The 17979-nt window shown below is 39.7% G+C and overlaps 3 protein-coding genes across 6 annotated transcripts in view; 2 read left to right on the top strand and 1 right to left on the bottom strand.

The window, feature by feature from the left end:
* The window catches only part of ido1 (indoleamine 2,3-dioxygenase 1), a 9722-nt gene extending 7056 nt beyond the window's left edge, over positions 1-2666 (bottom strand). Inside the window, exon 1 of the mRNA XM_020594375.1 lies at positions 2594-2666. Within this exon, the coding sequence (XP_020450031.1) occupies positions 2594-2602 (9 nt within the window). The 5' untranslated portion in view covers positions 2603-2666. The remainder of the gene's footprint in view (positions 1-2593) is intronic.
* Positions 2301-11425, top strand: rhobtb2a (Rho related BTB domain containing 2a). Of its 2 annotated transcripts, none has more exons than XM_020594372.1 (10): positions 2301-2801; positions 4372-4573; positions 4793-4896; positions 4987-5172; positions 5293-6236; positions 6323-6441; positions 7226-7376; positions 7464-7552; positions 7774-7879; positions 8200-11425. In XM_020594372.1, the coding sequence occupies exons 1-10, from the start codon at positions 2740-2742 to the stop codon at positions 8403-8405; spliced, it is 2169 nt and encodes a 722-aa protein (XP_020450028.1). In that variant the 5' UTR covers positions 2301-2739; the 3' UTR covers positions 8406-11425. The 2 variants fall into 2 exon arrangements, with proteins under 2 accessions (XP_020450028.1, XP_020450029.1); XM_020594373.1 differs by lacking the exon at positions 2301-2801 and adding an exon at positions 2814-2975.
* A 456-nt stretch (positions 11426-11881) lies between these two features.
* Positions 11882-17979, top strand: part of pebp4 (phosphatidylethanolamine binding protein 4) — a 49038-nt gene continuing 42940 nt past the window's right edge. The window contains exons 1-3 of one of the 3 annotated variants that reach the window (XM_020594376.1): positions 11882-12022; positions 13261-13364; positions 13574-13700. In XM_020594376.1, the coding sequence (XP_020450032.1) occupies positions 12020-12022; positions 13261-13364; positions 13574-13700 (234 nt within the window). In that variant the 5' untranslated portion in view covers positions 11882-12019. Of the gene's footprint in view, positions 12023-12563; positions 12736-13260; positions 13365-13573; positions 13701-17979 lie in introns of those variants that run through there. The other 2 variants (XR_002274481.1, XM_020594377.1) reach the window with 2 other exon arrangements.

Raw genomic sequence — 17979 nt, 5'->3', positions numbered from 1 at the left:
AAAAAATTGTAATAGAATTGACGAGTTTAAACGTAAATATAAAGGTATGTGTCAATCAAGATATATGCAAGAACAGGCTCAATGATTAACTACATGGACTATTGTGGGTGTGGTGTATATTTTGTAACTATTCTTTAGTATATCACTTGTGTGATGTAAGAATGTTAACACTGTTATATTCTTTTTTTAGTATAATATGTGTGTGTGTAGAAGTGAATCATTTATTGCTTGCAAACCAATGATGGTAAGATGATGTCATGGGGTAGGCCTGGATAAGTCTGACTTCTTCCTACTCCATTCAAGCATGGAATGTGCTAGGTATAAGCAAATTGATATTGGCTTGAGTGTAAAAATGTGTGTTGTTATATCAACTGTTTAATATGCTTGAAAGAATAAATCAAATCAAATCAAAATCAAATCAAATCAAATCAAATCAAACTGAGAAAAAGGTTAACCACACTCTCATTATACTGTAGGCATTTGGCCAGCAGATGGTGAATTATATAGCTGTGCAGAAATTTTTTTTTATTCTTTCAGTCTCATCTTGTTTAATTGTTCACTCATTGCCTTACATAAGAACATTGTACATACTGTTTGTTGATGTTAATACTGCTATTTTGTTATATTACACAGCCTTATGCTGGCTTACTGTTTGCACATTGCGAGCCAATGTACCTGAGTCAAATTCCTCGTGTGTCCGTCACACCTGGCCAATAAAGCTGAATCTGACTCTGATTTCCAAAAAGTGGTTGAATGAGTGAAACATCCAGGGAAATGCCAATGGTTATTTTCACCACTGTCTATGTCCTTCTCTCCGTACACATAGTAGTTTATAAAAATGTAGACTGTCAGCATCACCTGGTGGAGCAGGCTTAACATTGCAGGAGTTTCTCTAGAGCTAAGGCTGAAAACTAAAAGCAAAAATACTTGCAAAGAAGTGGGAGCACTTTGATGGCTATGCAGCACAGATTTTCCTCCCTAATGGAAAATAGACAAGACTTAATTTATTCCATGCATGGGATAAAACCTGCAGTGCTCCTGCCTATTTGCAAGTATTTTGTTTGTTTGCAGTGAACACTTCAGGAGTTATGGTAAAACTGGCAACGACTCTCTCAGTTTAGAACTATGCAGCCCTGCAGACCAGCACCAAAGTGCAGCTCACTTTCTGAACTGGCAAAGTCCATTTTGGAGGATATGAATCTGCTCAAGGATCACAAAATGGGCCTTGTTTTAATTGGTTTAACAGGTAGAGGCATTTCTTTCACAACTGCAGTTCAGCTTTGGACTTAATGCATTCTAAAATTTGCAAGTATAATTAAACTCAGAGTGTTAGAGGTAAATGATAAAAACAGAACTCTTGAGATTGTGCTTCATTGTGGATTTGAAGCCTTTCCTAGGCTGCTTCACATGAGGCTATGAGGACAGCATTACTGCACTGAATTGGAGTGGAAACAATCACTATTTCTCTGACAGTGAAAGCGCTCTCTCAGTAGTCTTTTCATCATTTGTGCACTATGGCTGTCAATACCTGTGAGCGGTAAGTAACTTGTTATTCATCACAGACCAATTATGGTCAGTCATTTCTTTGCTTTTAATACTTTGAGGCTGAGTTATCAGGCTATTAAGTGCAATGCCTCAAATTACTAAATAGTGACTAAACTAACTGCCAGTTAGAAGTCAAGATATCTTAACCTACTTCAATTTTTTTTTTATCTGTCCCTGGAATATTTGTACCTGTTAAAGTAAAATGGTCAAAATTGTTGGGCTTTATGACTGGAGTAAAAGAGTAACAAATTTCATGAAAGGACAATTAGATTTCCATTTGTGCTCATTATATTTTTATGACATTTATGCATGCAAATGTACAATTAGTTTCACGTCAGCCAGTCAAAAAAGTTAACCTTGATCATTAGTTATGGATCAGAGGATCTCCTGCAGCCATAATGTACAGTAAAGCCAGTGCTCAACAGCTACTATGACTCTTGCTTTACTTTTACATCACTTCTGAATGGCACAATGATAGATTATACCAGTGAAATAGTTGTAATCCATGTGCTGCTATCTAATTCCTTTTAGTTAACTGAATCTGTGTATCTGCCATACATGTAGCTACTATCTGCATGTATTTACTGTAGGGTGCACACAAATAGTATATGCACATTAATCAGTATCTCTCTGCTGGATGAGCCCCACCTGTCCCATGTGTAAATGTTGGCGCCCCTACATACAATACTATCATTTCCTTAAGGGAGCTGGCCATTTATCCTCAAGCCTGCAGTGCAGTTGTCTTCACTTTATTTAGGCAGCCTGAATGCATTAGGTACATTTGATCACATTCACAACAAAAACCTTTTGTAAAATGTGCAAAGTAGGCCACAACCCAGACTCTTACTGGGGAGAGGTATGCTGGACATGAAGCCAGTCCATATTGGAGCTGTGGAATGGGATTTGTGGGACTTTAAAGTGGATCAGTGTTTTGTTTTGTTTTCGTCTGTGCGCCCTGCCTATTATTAGCTACGGAGGCCTTTAGCTCCATGATGGGCAGAGCTGCAGCTCTGCAGCGCATTGACAAGCTTGACATCAGTGCACGTACTTGTGGCATTACAGTCGGGCTTATCGCGCCGATCCAGAGGACGTGGACTGATACATCTGCGGTGGGCTGCCTATTTCCAAGCCTCGTTCACCTTGCCTCGAAGATGAAGTTACATACGAGCTGCCGTCTGGTGCAAGCTGCATCCGATGGAGCCCTGCTTTTTATCTCGTTCATCGACCAGCCCACTGCAGCACTTCCTTATGTTGTGGTAAGGGGGGCATGACACATTTCCTGCAACTGGCTTGATTGTCGCTGGTTTCCTGATGAACACTGAGCCAGATAAACAGGCTCAAGAGTCACTGACGGGGTGTTACATAATGTGTAATGCAGCAAAGCCTCATGACTAGTGTTTCGGTGGAGGAGGGACTGTTCGGTCCTTCTGGTAGGAGACGCACAATTTTATCATCTTTGTTATGGGTGATATTTGAGGTTGCACGCTTATTTAATTGCCGTGTATTGGAGAGAATAGACTGAAGATGCCGTGTGGAGTTGTAGGGAATATCTGACCATATCAACAATGATGAATTAGTTCGGGAATTGCGCAGTGTAGACTAACAGGAGGGCATATGAGCAGTGTTAGAGGCGTTGCATCTCTGTAGTGTTATACAGGCGCAGTTCTTAATAGAAGCAGTACCTGGCCTATAAATGTGCCGTCAGTGAAAGGCTGGTTTTATAAATGGCTGCAACGTTAGTTTAAGAAAAAAAAAATCCAGCAGCATAGGAACTGTAATCTTCAGAGATCTGCATGCATCAAAATAGAAAATGTCTTGCTATACTGTTAATGATAAAACATTGTTCCTGATTTCCAACAGAAATGGGCATTTAACTGTAGTGTGATGCTTTAGGGATCTTCAAGGGGTGCAGTTGTTTTTCCACAGTGGGTCCTCGGGGTCCAGGCAGGTACTGGAACACTGGGGTTAGCTGAGTTTGATGTCCAGTGAGCTATGGTGGCACAAATTAAAACTAAAATAAGGTTAGAAGACAGCACTAGTATGCTATGGATGTCAAATCAAATGGCAGTGGTCACACAGACACTTTTATGTGCTGTTGTTTTTGTAAAATAAAATAACACATTCTTATCAGTTTAATGCATATAAAAACTATCTGACATGGGCTGTGACACAGAAACACAGGCTACAGTTCCCTTGGAAACCAGTCCGGGTGCCTAAATCATCAGCCTCCATTTTCAAGAAATAGTCTATTTACCTATTCCCTCCATTTCATTTAATGAAAGTATATTTATCCATATTAGTTAGATACTTCCTATGCTACCAGTTGGGGCTGGCATGATTAGAACTGTGCTGAAGGTAACATCATCTGGATTGTAATATAGAAACTGCAAACAGGTATTTTAGGCTGACAGATGGTTAGGATTACAGAAATATCAAGAAAGGCCTTTATTAACTTAATAGACAAACTAAACAGTTTAATTTGAAATAGTATATTTGTTTTGAAACTGGATGTGCCTTTCTTGTAAAATTTAACAAAAAATCGTATATTTTGCAGTACTAGGTGTGTTCGTCTTTAAATTGTCCTATTTTTGTTTGCTTGACCCTTTAAATTGTTTCTATATCAGGAACAAAGACAGGGAACTTGTGAATGGGCACAGAGAAGTCACAAGACTATCCATTGATAGCTCTGCAGGCAAAACAAGCAGTGCAGATAAGGAGCAGTCACAGCCTCTTATAGATGTATTGATCCATGTGCCTTTGCTGTTCAGGATGATAGTGTCAGATTTCCAGTGCTGATGCAGCTTTCTGTGCTTCTAATTTCGACAGGTCCCAGTTGACAGTTTCTGATATGGACTATGAGAGGCCAAACGTTGAAACTATCAAGTGTGTGGTGGTGGGAGACAATGCAGTTGGAAAGACCCGCCTTATCTGTGCCAGGGCTTGCAATGCAACGCTGACTCAGTACCAGTTACTTGCTACACATGTGCCCACAGTCTGGGCAATTGACCAGTACAGAGTATGCCAGGAGGTTTGTAAGCAAGCTCATAACTGTGCAAAGTTAACCTGCATGTTTTTTTTTTTAAATAAATATGGAAAATGTATTTTAGAATTTAAATCTCTGGTCACTTGACTGAGTTAAATCTATGCATGAGTAAAGCACTTGTGCACTGCAGTCATTCACATCTGCAGTGATTTACAGAAACTGGTGGTTATATATTGACCAGTGTGTTACTGTATCCCCTACTAGGTATTAGAGCGCTCCAGAGACGTAGTGGATGATGTCAGTGTGTCCCTGCGGCTCTGGGATACTTTTGGGGACCATCATAAGGACCGTCGTTTTGCATATGGCAGGTGAGATACTGTAAATTCAATGTTAACCTATTAGCACTTGCTCTGGTGCTATTGTATCAGAAGTTAATTTGTACTATGTTTTCCCTTCAGATCTGATGTGGTGGTACTGTGCTTCTCAATTGCTAATCCCAACTCTTTATACCACGTGAAGACCATGTGGTACCCTGAGATCAAACACTTCTGCCCCCGTGCTCCCGTCATCTTGGTGGGCTGTCAGCTGGACCTGCGCTACGCTGACCTGGAGGCAGTGAACAGGGCACGGCGGCCTTTAGCTAGGTAGTGGGACTTAGGTTGTAACAAAATAATGAAACATTTTTAGAGAGTGTTTGAAATTTGTATTGATTTACTTTTTTTCTAGTGCCTGAATTGTCTTTGATATATTTTCTTCTCTTTCAGACCTATTAAATCCAATGAGATTCTTCCTCCAGAGAGAGGCCGGGAGGTGGCCAAAGAACTGGGAGTGCCATATTATGAAACCAGCGTTGTTGCTCAATTTGGAGTCAAGGACGTCTTTGATAATGCTATCCGAGCTGCGCTCATTTCACGCCGCCACCTGCAATTTTGGAAATCTCACCTCAGAAATGTTCAGCGACCTCTCCTTCAGGCGCCCTTCCTGCCACCGAAACCTCCCCCACCTATAATTACTGTGCCTCCTCCCCCAACTACCACAGAGGAACATCCAGTTGGTCTTCTGGAGGACCCGCACTGTGCTGATGTCATCCTGGTCCTGCAGGAGCGGCAGAAAATCTTTGCACACAAGATTTACTTGGCCACATCCTCCTCAAAGTTCTATGACCTCTTTATTATGGACACACAAAATGAGGAGTCTGAAAGGCCCCCTCGTGGCGGTGCTCTCTCTGGCCGAGAGCTGCTGATGCGTGCTGCTAGTTTTGATGTTTGTGAGAGCAGTGATGATGGAGACAGGGCCAACCTGAGGGCCTGCACCAGTGATGGGACCTTGAAAGATTTTGAGGGGGCCCGACGGGGCAGACTGCTTTCCTCATGGAGCCGAGCTTTTGTCAGCATCCAAGAAGAGCTGGTAGATGACCCTATAACATACAGCCCCAGGCCCATGACTGTAGTGTACATGGACCAGTCCATGCAGCTTGGACCTTTCCGAGCGGTACTTCGCTACCTGTACACAGGTCAGCTAGACGAGAATGAGAAAGACCTAATGCACATTGCACACATTGCTGAGCTGCTGGAGGTTTTTGACCTGCGGATGATGGTGGCAAACATACTTAACAATGAAGCCTTCATGAACCAAGAAATCACCAAAGCCTTTCACGTACGGCGCACAAACAGATTCAAAGAGTGTCTGGCCAAAGGCACCTTCTCTGGTGAGTGGAAATCTTTCATCTATGTTCATGTATCCTGGATTCAGGTGTAAGAAAGTTGCTGTCAGTGACTCACCTCTGTATTACAGATGTAATATTCAAGCTAGATGATGGGATGATCAGGGCGCACAAGCCTTTGCTCATCTCTAGTTGTGACTGGATGGCGGCGATGTTTGGCGGGCCTTTTGTGGAAAGCTGTACCAAAGAGGTAAGTCAGCCTATAGTGGCTAACTGTGTAGCTAACACCCTCAAAACTGTAGAGAGATATGCTCAACTGCAAATGATGTCCTAATAATCGAAGGAAGCAAACCAGCATAATTATAGTATATTGTGGAATAAATATAAATAATATGTCACTGGTTTGTTAAGATGTGAAATATGACCGATAGAGCTCAAGTACAAACCAAAGTCAGTACTGTGAGAGGCCCCGGGTTCATATCCCAGACAAGCCCCCATTTATTCCACTTTGTTCATAATTCCCAGTGGAAGTCTTATTGCCAGTCTATTTGTATAAGGCATTGTATTCAATACTGAATTGCTTTAATTACAGGTGCAGCAAGATCATCTATGTACTGACCCAAGTAGAGCCCAGATAAACTGTGTAGTCTGTGTACAAAGTATAATTTAATTAAAGGATTGGAAATCTGTTGTGATACAAGTACGCTGACCTGTGTGGTCCAAGTATACATTAGTTCTGTGACTTTAATCTGTTTTCTACCTTAATAGAAACTACTATTATTACTTAAAATATAATATTGTAAAAAAAAAACCACTTAGAGTATGCAGGTAGGCTGCGATTTAGATCATATGGTTTTATAATTTTTTTTATGTACTGAAGAATTTTCAATTTTGAGACACTTTTTGAAAAACTGATATAACATCATAACATAAGTGAAAGGTAGGCCTTCTCATATTTTGATTAAAGTAAATTAAACATAGCACAAGCCTTAGGCCGTTAAGTCATGACTGTGCCACATGTTCCTGTTTCTAAGGTACTGTTTCCCAACACAACTCGCAGCTGTATGAGGGCTGTGCTCGAATATCTCTACACCGGGCGGTTTTGTTCTCGGCCTGACCTTGATGCAATGGAGCTTATTGTTCTTGCCAATCGTCTTTGTCTCCCCCACCTGGTTGCACTTACAGGTATTACATCTGGTGTAGTTATTACCTAGCAAACCACAGGACTGTATTACACAAAGCCACTGTGACTACCTAATATGTTTCTTTCAGAGCTCTACACAGTAACAGTATTGATGGAGGCAGCGATGATGGGGGCTGACATTGATGGAGATGTGCTTGTGTACTTGGATATGGCCCAGGTATTATGACTTGTCAGTCATCTTGTTAATGGGGGCCATCTTAGTGGGAACTGCTCTGGAGTTACGTTTAAATCTGAAAAAAAATATTTTTTTTCCATTCTTGCTTTAGTGACCGTGGTGTTTTAGTCATGTAGGTTTAGCTCAAATGTACTCAACTCAAAACCTTACAGCAGCAATGTACAAATACAAAACTGAAAATTAATGATTTTGTATATTGATAGTTCCACGGGGCCCAGCAGCTCAGTGGCTGGTGTCTTCACCACATCTGCACCAACTACAACAGTGTCTGCCGCAAGTTTCCCCGAGACATGAAGGCCAAGTCCACAGGTAACACAGCTACCAGTCTGTGGTGTTGCACAATAGACCTTCACGGTATCTTCTTAATTCTTATTTGTCATGATGTAGGCTTTTATGTTTGCTGTGATATTGTACATGATAGGAATTAAGGCTATGTATCTGTGTTACTACGATGAAGTAAAAAATGGTGTGAAAAATATGCAAATGTCACTTAAATTAGTTTCATCCATCTGATATGTGCGGCAGTTTGTTGTGACCATGTTGAAATGCAAAAATTGTTGTGGGGAAATACATTATTGAAAACTTTACAAAGCCTTTTCAGATTCCTAAAACATTTTATTCTGATGCAGAGAATCAAGAATACTTTGAGAAACATCGCTGGCCACCTGTGTGGTACCTGAAAGAGGATGACCACTACCAAAGAGCACGTAAAGAGCGTGACAAGGAGGACTACCTGTACCAGAGACGGCAATGCAAACGCAAGTGGCTTTTCTGGAACCTTCCTTCCTCCCACAACTCGAACTCTCCTTCTTCTGGCTCATCTGCTGTCATCTGATCAAGTGGTAAGGCCAGGTCCACCGTGGAGAACATCAGTGTGGACGCAAGTTGTAAAACATACAATAGAAGATAAGTCCTGCTGGCTAGCTATGCCCCTGTTATTTGGGCACACAGTTTCTCCTTCTGTTTGTTAGGACTCTGCTGCCACAGAATTTCCAAGATATCCAAGCGCTGCTTATCAGCTGCAACAACCAGCAATTCAATACAAGAGAGTCTCAGAGATATAACACTTTGCCCTTAAGTGTTTGTACAATCTACCAAACTATGTGTACAGTATGATCTTATCAACAGGATGTAACAATAATATAGCCTGCTAAGAATCAAGTCATTCACTCTAACCATGCAGATTATGATTGTGTATGCATACATGGAAAATACTGGCAAGTTTATTTTTGTATAATCATTCTATTTTTGAATGTTTGTGTACGGCTTGCACAGCTAAAAGTGATGTGAGTCGGGACACACTCAGCATTTACATCATGTGATTTGTGGCCTCTTGTCACAAAAGGGCTTTAGTTTACATGAATGCATTCAGTGTCCTGAGACACAGGAGATCCAAAACAAAGGAAAATATCTGTATTTTCTGTAAAATGCCAGCAAAAACGAAACAGATCACTATTGTTTCCTGTCGGTCGCTTGATGAGTGAGCACACGTGTTTCCTGAGTCCATTAGCCTTACACTGAATGGTCCCATCAGTTGGATCACTGTCACCCTGGACAGCAACAGAACCATTATCAGAGCTAAAGTGACCACATGTACATTACCATCACTCTGTGAACGTGTGCTTGACGTATCTGTCACTGGTGGTGATACAGCCTTTAGAGATTGGTTTTAGCTGAGCAGCAGATGCCCCCCACCCGATCATCTGCAGTTGACTATGTAGGAACTGACCACACAGGAGGCGTCCTCATGCCTGGGTGAAGTCATCCATCCCCTTGTACACACCCCCAGCACTCCCTGGACTCCTCTCCACAGAGACACACACTGAAACCTCCAGTAGCAGCATCCCGGTGTGTGACACTGAAGACAGTGTGGTGTTGTGACACAATGCAGCAAACTAAGAAAAAACAGAACTGGGGGAGAAATGTTTTTAAATATTGTGAAGAGGTTTAACTCAAATGATGTTTTTATTTGTTTTGCACACTTCACAGTATCTGTTCAAGATTGCCATCTGCTGTTGTGTTTGATTGTAGGATGGACTGCAGCATTGTTTGGATTTGTAAGCGTGGTCCTCAGTGAAGACGGGCTGGATTGTAAATTGTACAAAATTAACTGCGAGTAACTTGCATCACTCCACTTTGCGGTTACTTATTGTGTGCTGCAGGCAGTGAGTAGAATTGTACAGTATTACTGAGTAATACATACACAGAATATCGAGCTGACTTATCAGACTTGCATTTAGTTACTGTGCAGCTATAAACTGTTGTTGAACCGAATACTCATTGTGCTGACCTCCAGCTAACTCTGTCATATACTGTAGTGTACATACATGCAAATTAAAGACAGTTCAAATGAACAGTTGACTGATAGTAGAGTAGAATTACAGTGCAAAATAGACACATTTATATAAATGGCATTATAAAGATTCATCATCCATAAAACACCATTGTTATTAAAAGAGTAAATTATGAGTGCTGCATTTGCTTTTGCAGCATACTGTGTGTTTAGGAAAGGGTTGCTTTAGTCCTGCATATTATTGGTTATACAAATTCCATACAGTAGTTTACTAGATAGAGCCCAACAAAGATCTTAAAATGGTTAAGTGAGATGAATCAATTCAGTGGCAAAACTAATTTCTTGTTTGTATTAACTTCTGACCCAATATCTACACTGCATGAAGAGGGCTTGCCAAGATAGATGAAGTTTATTCATCATAATTGAAAGTATAATATATAGATACAAAATGTAGTGCTGGTGCTCTAAGCAGTAGCTTCAAATTGTTCTTAATTATTACATTAACTGTCTATTGCTAATTAAACCTAGGAGCTGTCATTTTGAATATCGTAACTGTTCAAATCTTTTGGCGTGCATGGTCAGACATTAGGCAGAGGGATGTGCCTCCAGCACCTTTTAGAGCCAGCTTCATTCTTCTTTCTCCTTCTTCTTTCTTTCTTTCTAATTCCAAATACTTTAATTTAATAACCCTTTGAATAATAATGTGCAGTTTTCACACACACAATACAGTTTATCATCAGTTTACCAGCAGTTGGGTCTGTATTGTTATAATTTGCCTTGGTGGTGTGACCGGTAGAGTTCATAGACGTGCATTTCATTCCTCAGTGCATTGCATTTTACAAGGCATCTTCAGCTGATGTTTGCATTAACAACACCTCATGCCTTAATATACAGCGTAGTGTCTGGTAACAAAGGTAAAGTCTTGTTATTGTGGTTACTAGTTTGTTTGTTCTATGTTAAGTTACCATGGTGCTCCCTAGACTGTGTGTATTTGTACATAATGTGCATAACCCATATGGATGTAAAACAACCAGTCTGTGTGTGACTTGAACAGTCCAATGAGTGTGTTTCAGTCTGAGCCCTGCATAGGGCCTATGGTCCGAAACACAAAACACAGAGACTCTGACCATCAAGGCCACACCAGACTAACACAATGACAGATCATCAATTTGTGACATTAACCATTAAATGAATGCAGGGATTTCCAATTAGTTTCGTCGTTTTAAATCTGCTTTATGCTAACGAGATCTAATTCTGGAGTCTGCATAATTAAAAAAAAAATGCTGAGATACAGTAGTGTTATCATTGGAACTTAGGTTGTAACTCAAACATGTAAATAATAAAGTGTGTGATGACTTGCAATTCAAACGTGGCATAGCAATTGATACAAGGTACTGCATAGATTAATGTAGATACTGTTTTTGTACTATGCATACTGAAATGTTTGACTTTGAAGCTACAAACTTGCACTGCTTTGTAGCACCAGGTTTTAATCAAATTGCATCAAAGACTATTGCAACATTGTTAGATAAGTAGACAACATCAGGTAAAAAAAAAAAAAAGATAAGATAACAAATTACAAAGAAGTTGTCACTGGGCCCTTTTCCATATGTTTGGGTGCTAAGATCACTGCTGCAGAGAAGCACAAACCAAAGGGAGCTTTAGCAGCACCAGGAATATATTAAATACTGTATATGCTGCACAATCACTACTGCATAATTAAAGAGGCCTTGTTCAGAAACGGTTGAACATGTAAAACTAAATAAACAAAAAATAAAATAAATGAAAAGAAAAAAACTTGAATGTTTTCTCAGTGTGCAAAGCCTAGATGACATTTTATTTAGTCATCAGGTATTTTTGTTTTCAAAAACTGTTTTAGGAGCTGTGACCTGAAATTCTGTAGCATGTGTTCTTGAAAATGTATAAATGATATTTACTAAATAAAAAGAAGTGTTACGTCTGGATATCATGCCAGTCTTTTTCCCCCTTTGCAAAGCTCTTTTACAGCACATGGTTTCATATTTCAGTGTCAAACGACGCGCGCGCTGTGTCATGTGTCAGTAGGAACGTGCACTGCACAGAGGCGGCAGCACCAACAGCAGCGCCCGAACCAGGATACGAAAACAGCAAAAAAAACACCAGTGGACAACTGAGAGATGGTAACGTTAATGGCGAATGTAACCACCTGAATACAAGTGTGGGGGGGGAAGACCCCCCCAGTCTGAGTGCCATGCAGTTTTATCTAACGCCTGTTCTGTCTGCGCGGACACTTGGTAAACTGTAGCCTGATGCGTTGCGTAAATATAAACAAGTAAAGGTTAAGCTTGTGGTAGTCAAGATAACTTTAGAATGCATTAAGTAACTCCTAAAATGTTGCGGGTCAAACGAGGGTCACGTCATTTTAATACAGCGTGAAGTTTGATTAGAAAACACTTTAACAAATGTGCGTCTGTCTCACTTGCAGCGCAATGTAACTTTAAATATAGTAACATTTCCTGCTGTGTACCGCGTTTCTTCTTTGGTTGGAGAGCTAAGTGACACGAAGTCGAGTTTAAAGTGAAACAATTGCATAATAAAAAAACTGTGACACTGACTCTAACCAGACGTACAACTTAAGAGCATTTAATGACGTCAACTAGGAACATACTCGTCTGTTATGTAGTTTAACAGGTATAGGTGGACCAGGTGTCCAGATAAGCTCTGATTGGCAGCAGGTGAAAGAGAGTATAGCAGAGCAAGGGCAGAGATGTAACCACACCAAAAGTACCATAACAATTCAGTTTTGAAACTGAAAAGAAAATAGAAGCAGGGCTGAAATGATAGTCAAATAATCTACAAGTTAGAAATGATGATAATTACTTAATCATTTTAAGTGAGTTTTCAAAAAACGTTTTAAGGTTTCTTTCTTTGTCTTGCATTGTATTCTACTCAACATCATTAGGGTTAGAATTGTTATTTTCTAAAGATGTTGACCTTTGCTCTGGGATCTTGTGTCTGACATTTGAAACTATTTTCTGACATGTGACTGACTAAATATGTGCCAGAGGGTTGATAGTGACATTGAGTCTTAGCTGCAGACCTACAAAGCTGCACGTCAGAAGCATGTTCACCTCTGGCAAACAGATTTATTTATTGTTCAAAAGTTAAACTGCTGGCAAAGAGCTGTCAGTCAGTAGAAATTATGAGGTGAAATACCACCTGTCATTGTGTACAGGCCTCGGCATCTTGTGTCTGACATTTGAAACTATTTGTAGTGTTGTAGTGTAAATGAGCTGTTTGCAATTAGACTACATATTACCTACAGCATTATTTGAATCTAACATATTAGAGCAGAACTGTTGTGTTGAAAATCCTGTAACTGCTTCTTGCACACCGACTGAACACAGCTGTTCTGCAGGCTCTACTGGCGTCATTCCTGATGTTACTTGCCTGCATTTTGGGGCTTTTCCACATGGAAGCAACAGCAGACACCCTGAGCACTCTGGATTCTTCTTTCTGTCAGTAAGTAGATCATATAAAAATGTAAACTCCGCACAGAATGAACATGGCAAAGACTCTAAACTAGCGCTTCTTTTGCTTAATAAATGTTGTACTTTAACACTTTCTGCTTGTTGTTTATCTCTGTGTGGAAGCCTGCTCACTTTGCCCTCTGTATAGAATGTACAAAACTGTGTATAAAGAGTTTCAGCTTTTATCTCTCTTCAATAAAGTGGTGGGCTTGAAGTGATCTATCCAGAGATGGACATCGATGAATGCCTTATAATTCCAAAGAACCTCAGAGAGAAAATCAGCAAAATTTGGATCGCCCCGCAGATTTACTTCTCTAGAGCAGACAAGGTACGGTAAGAGATGTGTGTGTATGTATGTTAAGCTGTTTGTTATTTGGGGATTGTCACTGTCACAGACCTGAAATAACTGACATTCTGATTTGATATCCACTGGTACATCAGTACTAAAGATACATACTGCGGCTTCTAGTTAACTGTAATAGGAAATCCTCAGGTCTTTGTGTCTGCTGTCATTCATCTGCTACATTTAACAGAACTACAAGTATCATACCTCAGATAAAGAGTTCTGATTTACGTATAAAAGTATTTTTGTGAAAATTCTGACATTTTTGCTGTGTGGAATTTTGTCTTTGTCTTTTGTCAGCATTATTTGTTTGCCAAGTGCATGTGCTTCATTTTAACACTAGAGTGCAGTAATGGATAAAAAGCTGCATCTCTACCTGAACTACCAGAGCTGACTGTGGTTTACTGTCTGAAGAAAGAAAATGATTTTATAATACAATAACTGGGGAAATAACAAGCATTAAGCGGCAGTTTAACAACATTTAAAGGTCAATCTGCTCCCCAGCTTTGACCGTGTGCTGTATGTCACCTTCTGTTTTCTGCATCACCTGTTACTGATTCACTATAGGAATAAATGTCACCAGAAGGTGATGCTAGCACCTCGTACTTACAGCTCCCTCTGTGAACAGTCATGTTAAACCAAGGTTATGCTGGATTTACACTAGAGTTTACACTGTTAACATAAATCATAAAGTTTGTGTTAATGTAATTGACATTAGTCCCTGATAACTCAGTTCTGACCTGTACAAAATCTAATAAAGCTGGTGAAGCCACAGACAGTACATCTCCATCCTCAGTTAGGTGTCAGTTGTAGTTATTAGACAGCTGTGCATACTTTAGAGAATTGGTGTATGAACCCATATAGTAACTCTAAGACAAACCAGAATTAGATAAATATAATGTAATCCATATATCAGCATGATTAGGCTGATATATGGATTGAAACTATTGTTTAAAGTTTGAAATTGGTGTTAAAATGTTTTAGATAAATTTGTCAGTGTCAGAATGTTATTTGCTGATGATAACACAAGAACATGGGAGATGCTTGTATAAAGAGCATGATGTTAACAGTGCAGCTCCAAAATACCTTTTATACCACATAAACCGAAAAGAGAAACAAGTGTGGGCTTGAAAGCCATGTAGTATGTTCCTCTTAAAATACTTGCTCTTGTCGGGCCAAGCATTAAAATCATCACAGAGATTTTTTTTTCTGATCTGTGTAGTAGTCATTTATTTATATGTGTTTTTTTGAGTGGATTATCTTTGGTGTAGTTTCACTGTTGAGAAACAGACTGAGAGAGATACAGTTCCCAGTCCACAGAACCCCTGCTGAAGTTGACAGTGGGGTTACATCAATCGTACACCAAATCCTATATCTGTAAATTGAAAACTTAAATTGAAAGCCACCTCGATTTAGGAGCTACTTTATGAATTCCAGAGCTAAGCAGTCCAGCTTGAACATGATGTATTGCCCTTCTCTTCCCCAAACTCCATTTGATCTATGGTTGCATTATCTGTAATGCTGTCTTACATGATTCTCTTTTATTGCCAGAATCTGTGTCAAACCACAAAACAGATTACATGTTAGATTAAATCAATACAAACTTTATTTTGTGGGCTTTTAAAATGCAATTCTCCATTTCTCCTGACACTACTAAAGGCTCAGATTGTTGCCTGTGGTTCTATGGCTGGTCTACTGGTCCACCACGTTTTCTGTCACCGTGCCATGCTGCCACCGCTGCTGCTATTCTCTACCACATAGCCCTTGTACCCAGCAGCAGAAATACAGAATACGAGCAGGCTCGAATCCACCCACTGTAACACCCACTTCATTACTGAGACGGGATGTGTGCCTGCTGGGTAATTGTAATAGAGCGCAATGGGCAGTAGTCCCATAAACCCGCCTCTAAATAGGTGCTCATGACCAAAAACAAAAGCAAAAGGCCACAAAAACTGCAGATTTCTGTGTCCAAACTTCAGAGTAACAAATCAGCACTTGAACTTATGTGTTAGCAAAACCTGGCATGTGTGTTAATGAAGCATTTTTAGAAGTACTAATTACACTCAGAAGCTTCAAATGCGTCTGCAGTTTGATACAAGTGGGATATGTATTGGCTAACGTGACTAAACTGTAACAGCATGATTTGGTTACAGTTGGGCTCATAAATAAAGTTAGTGCTAAGTGGTTATGAATGTTGGACCTGACCATATTCTTTCATAGGGAAACTGTTTAGAAATCAGTGTATTAACTTCAAAGTGCAGAATGCTGAAGGTCAGAATGTAAATTTTAACAGACATGAACTTTTCTTCACTATGTTTTAGAATACATTAACCTATGAACTCAGCAGAGAGCAACAGTATGCAGCTGTCATTTTTGTTTTGGAATACTGTACCATCATTGTACCATATAAACTAAGAAACGCTTCCCCCTGAAGGATAAAGCTAGTGGATTATATACAGTAGGTGCGATTAGAATACTGGTATTCTAAATGTAATACCATTTAAATATGTAGGCAAGCTACAAACATTCACATTTGTTTAAATCAGATCCATCTTTTCTTGACTAGAGTCCTAGTTGTACATAATATCCAAGATTTAACCCCTGATGCGGCCAGGCAATGATTTATTAATATTTGACCTCTGGGTGAGAGACTAAGCCTAGGAAAGAAGTGTTCACTGTTGTACGTGATAATCTTAGAAGTCAGGAACCAAACCTGTAATTGAAAAGAACTTCTTTGAGACTCAAGTTAAATGTGTTTAGGTAGAATCCAGCTTTGTCCTGTAAATCACATTCATAGATTGTGCTGTAGAGGTCAGGAAGTCAGCTCTTTGTTGAATGGAATAGGATAGGTGTTTGCCCTGACAGGGCTCATTGTAAAATAAAATTTGTGGTAACATTCTGCTACCTGTATTAAATGGCCAGCTGACATTGGGGTGGGTTCACCCTGGACAGATCGCCAGTCTATCATAGGACTGACACGTAGAGACAGACAACAATTCACACTCACAACTATGAATAATTTAGAATTGTCAGTGAACCTAAGATGCATATCTGTGGGAGGAAGCCCACACAGGCATGGGGAGAACATGCAAACTCCACACAGAAAGGCCTCAGTCGGCCACCAGGTTTGAACACACATCCTTTTTGCTGTGAGGCGGCAGTGCTAACCACTGCTCCACCCAGTAATTATGTTAATTATTCAATAAATGATTAGGTAACGTAGATTATTTGTGGAGTTTATGCTGAAAATGGCTTATAAATATCAAAAGAATGTTTTAACACCTTAATCTATAATTGTACTCTGGCACTTTAACATTATGTCTACTGTAAATGCCAAAATGCTTTTAGGAGATTTTACCTCACAGAAAGGAAAAGCTGCGCAGGTTCTTGATACTGATAGAGGCCCTTTGGAAAACCAGCAAACATGGCTGAAGGACACAAAACCTTTAAAATACAGATTTGCCACTAGAAAAGAATAGTGAAAATTAAGGAGAATCCAAAAATAACCAAAGAAATCAGAGCTAGGGAGGATTAAAATGCTCTGTATATTTTTGGCTACATGTCAGCTCCAGGTGTGCTTTTGGCACAGCCAAAAAATATCAGCACGAGTTCCCACCTAATTAAATCTCCTTAAAGTTGTATTTAAGTGAGCTTCTTTTTAATCCTGCAAACAGCTTGATTACATGTATTTTAGTATGATCAAAGTTTTGCTTAGAAAACAGTTTCATACAAAAATGCATCTAATGGGACTGTGAGGTGCAGTTTTTATATCAGCACAATAGTTAGCAACATTAGGCAAGGGAAGCTCAATGAAAAGTTATCGTTGTGTGTTATTAAATACCTAATTATTTTTAAGTCGGAGAGTTCTTTCTCCTGCATCCGTGAGAATATTTTTCTGTTTGATTTCTCAGCTAAAACCATTGACATTAACATACTGTACATGTCACGTTTAAATAATTTTGAGTCTGATATACATACGTTCGTCTTTCCTCAGCTGACTTGGTGTAAACAACACAGGCCACAGGAGCTATCTTTACCTCATAGTGTCTCCAAAAGTGGATACAGTTATGGAGTTGTTTTTCTTTTTTTCAGTAAGGACCATAGCCACAGGGCACATTCTTAGACATGGAGGATTTCAAAGCCTTGTTTTTGGGTAGACGTTTCTTGCATCTGGTGGATGGAATGAGGGTTTAAACCATTACTGCGATTAGAGCTGCCTTGAGCTTGCTTACTGCTGCTAATAGCTGTTTCCTCTCTCTTTCCC

The sequence above is a fragment of the Monopterus albus genome, unplaced genomic scaffold (genome assembly GCF_001952655.1).
Source record: "Monopterus albus unplaced genomic scaffold, M_albus_1.0 scaffold23.1, whole genome shotgun sequence".
Lineage (NCBI taxonomy): Eukaryota > Metazoa > Chordata > Actinopteri > Synbranchiformes > Synbranchidae > Monopterus > Monopterus albus.
This window is presented reverse-complemented; position numbering and strand designations above follow the sequence as displayed.

Bases quoted from the DNA above. Each gene is read 5' to 3' on its own strand.
- rhobtb2a (XM_020594372.1), top strand. From the start codon at position 2,740: ATGGAGCCCTGCTTTTTATCTCGTTCATCGACCAGCCCACTGCAGCAC. The intron at 5,173-5,292 runs GTAGTGGGACTT...CTTCTCTTTCAG, and splicing joins GCACGGCGGCCTTTAGCTAG to ACCTATTAAATCCAATGAGA. The intron at 7,377-7,463 runs GTATTACATCTG...TGTTTCTTTCAG, and splicing joins CCACCTGGTTGCACTTACAG to AGCTCTACACAGTAACAGTA.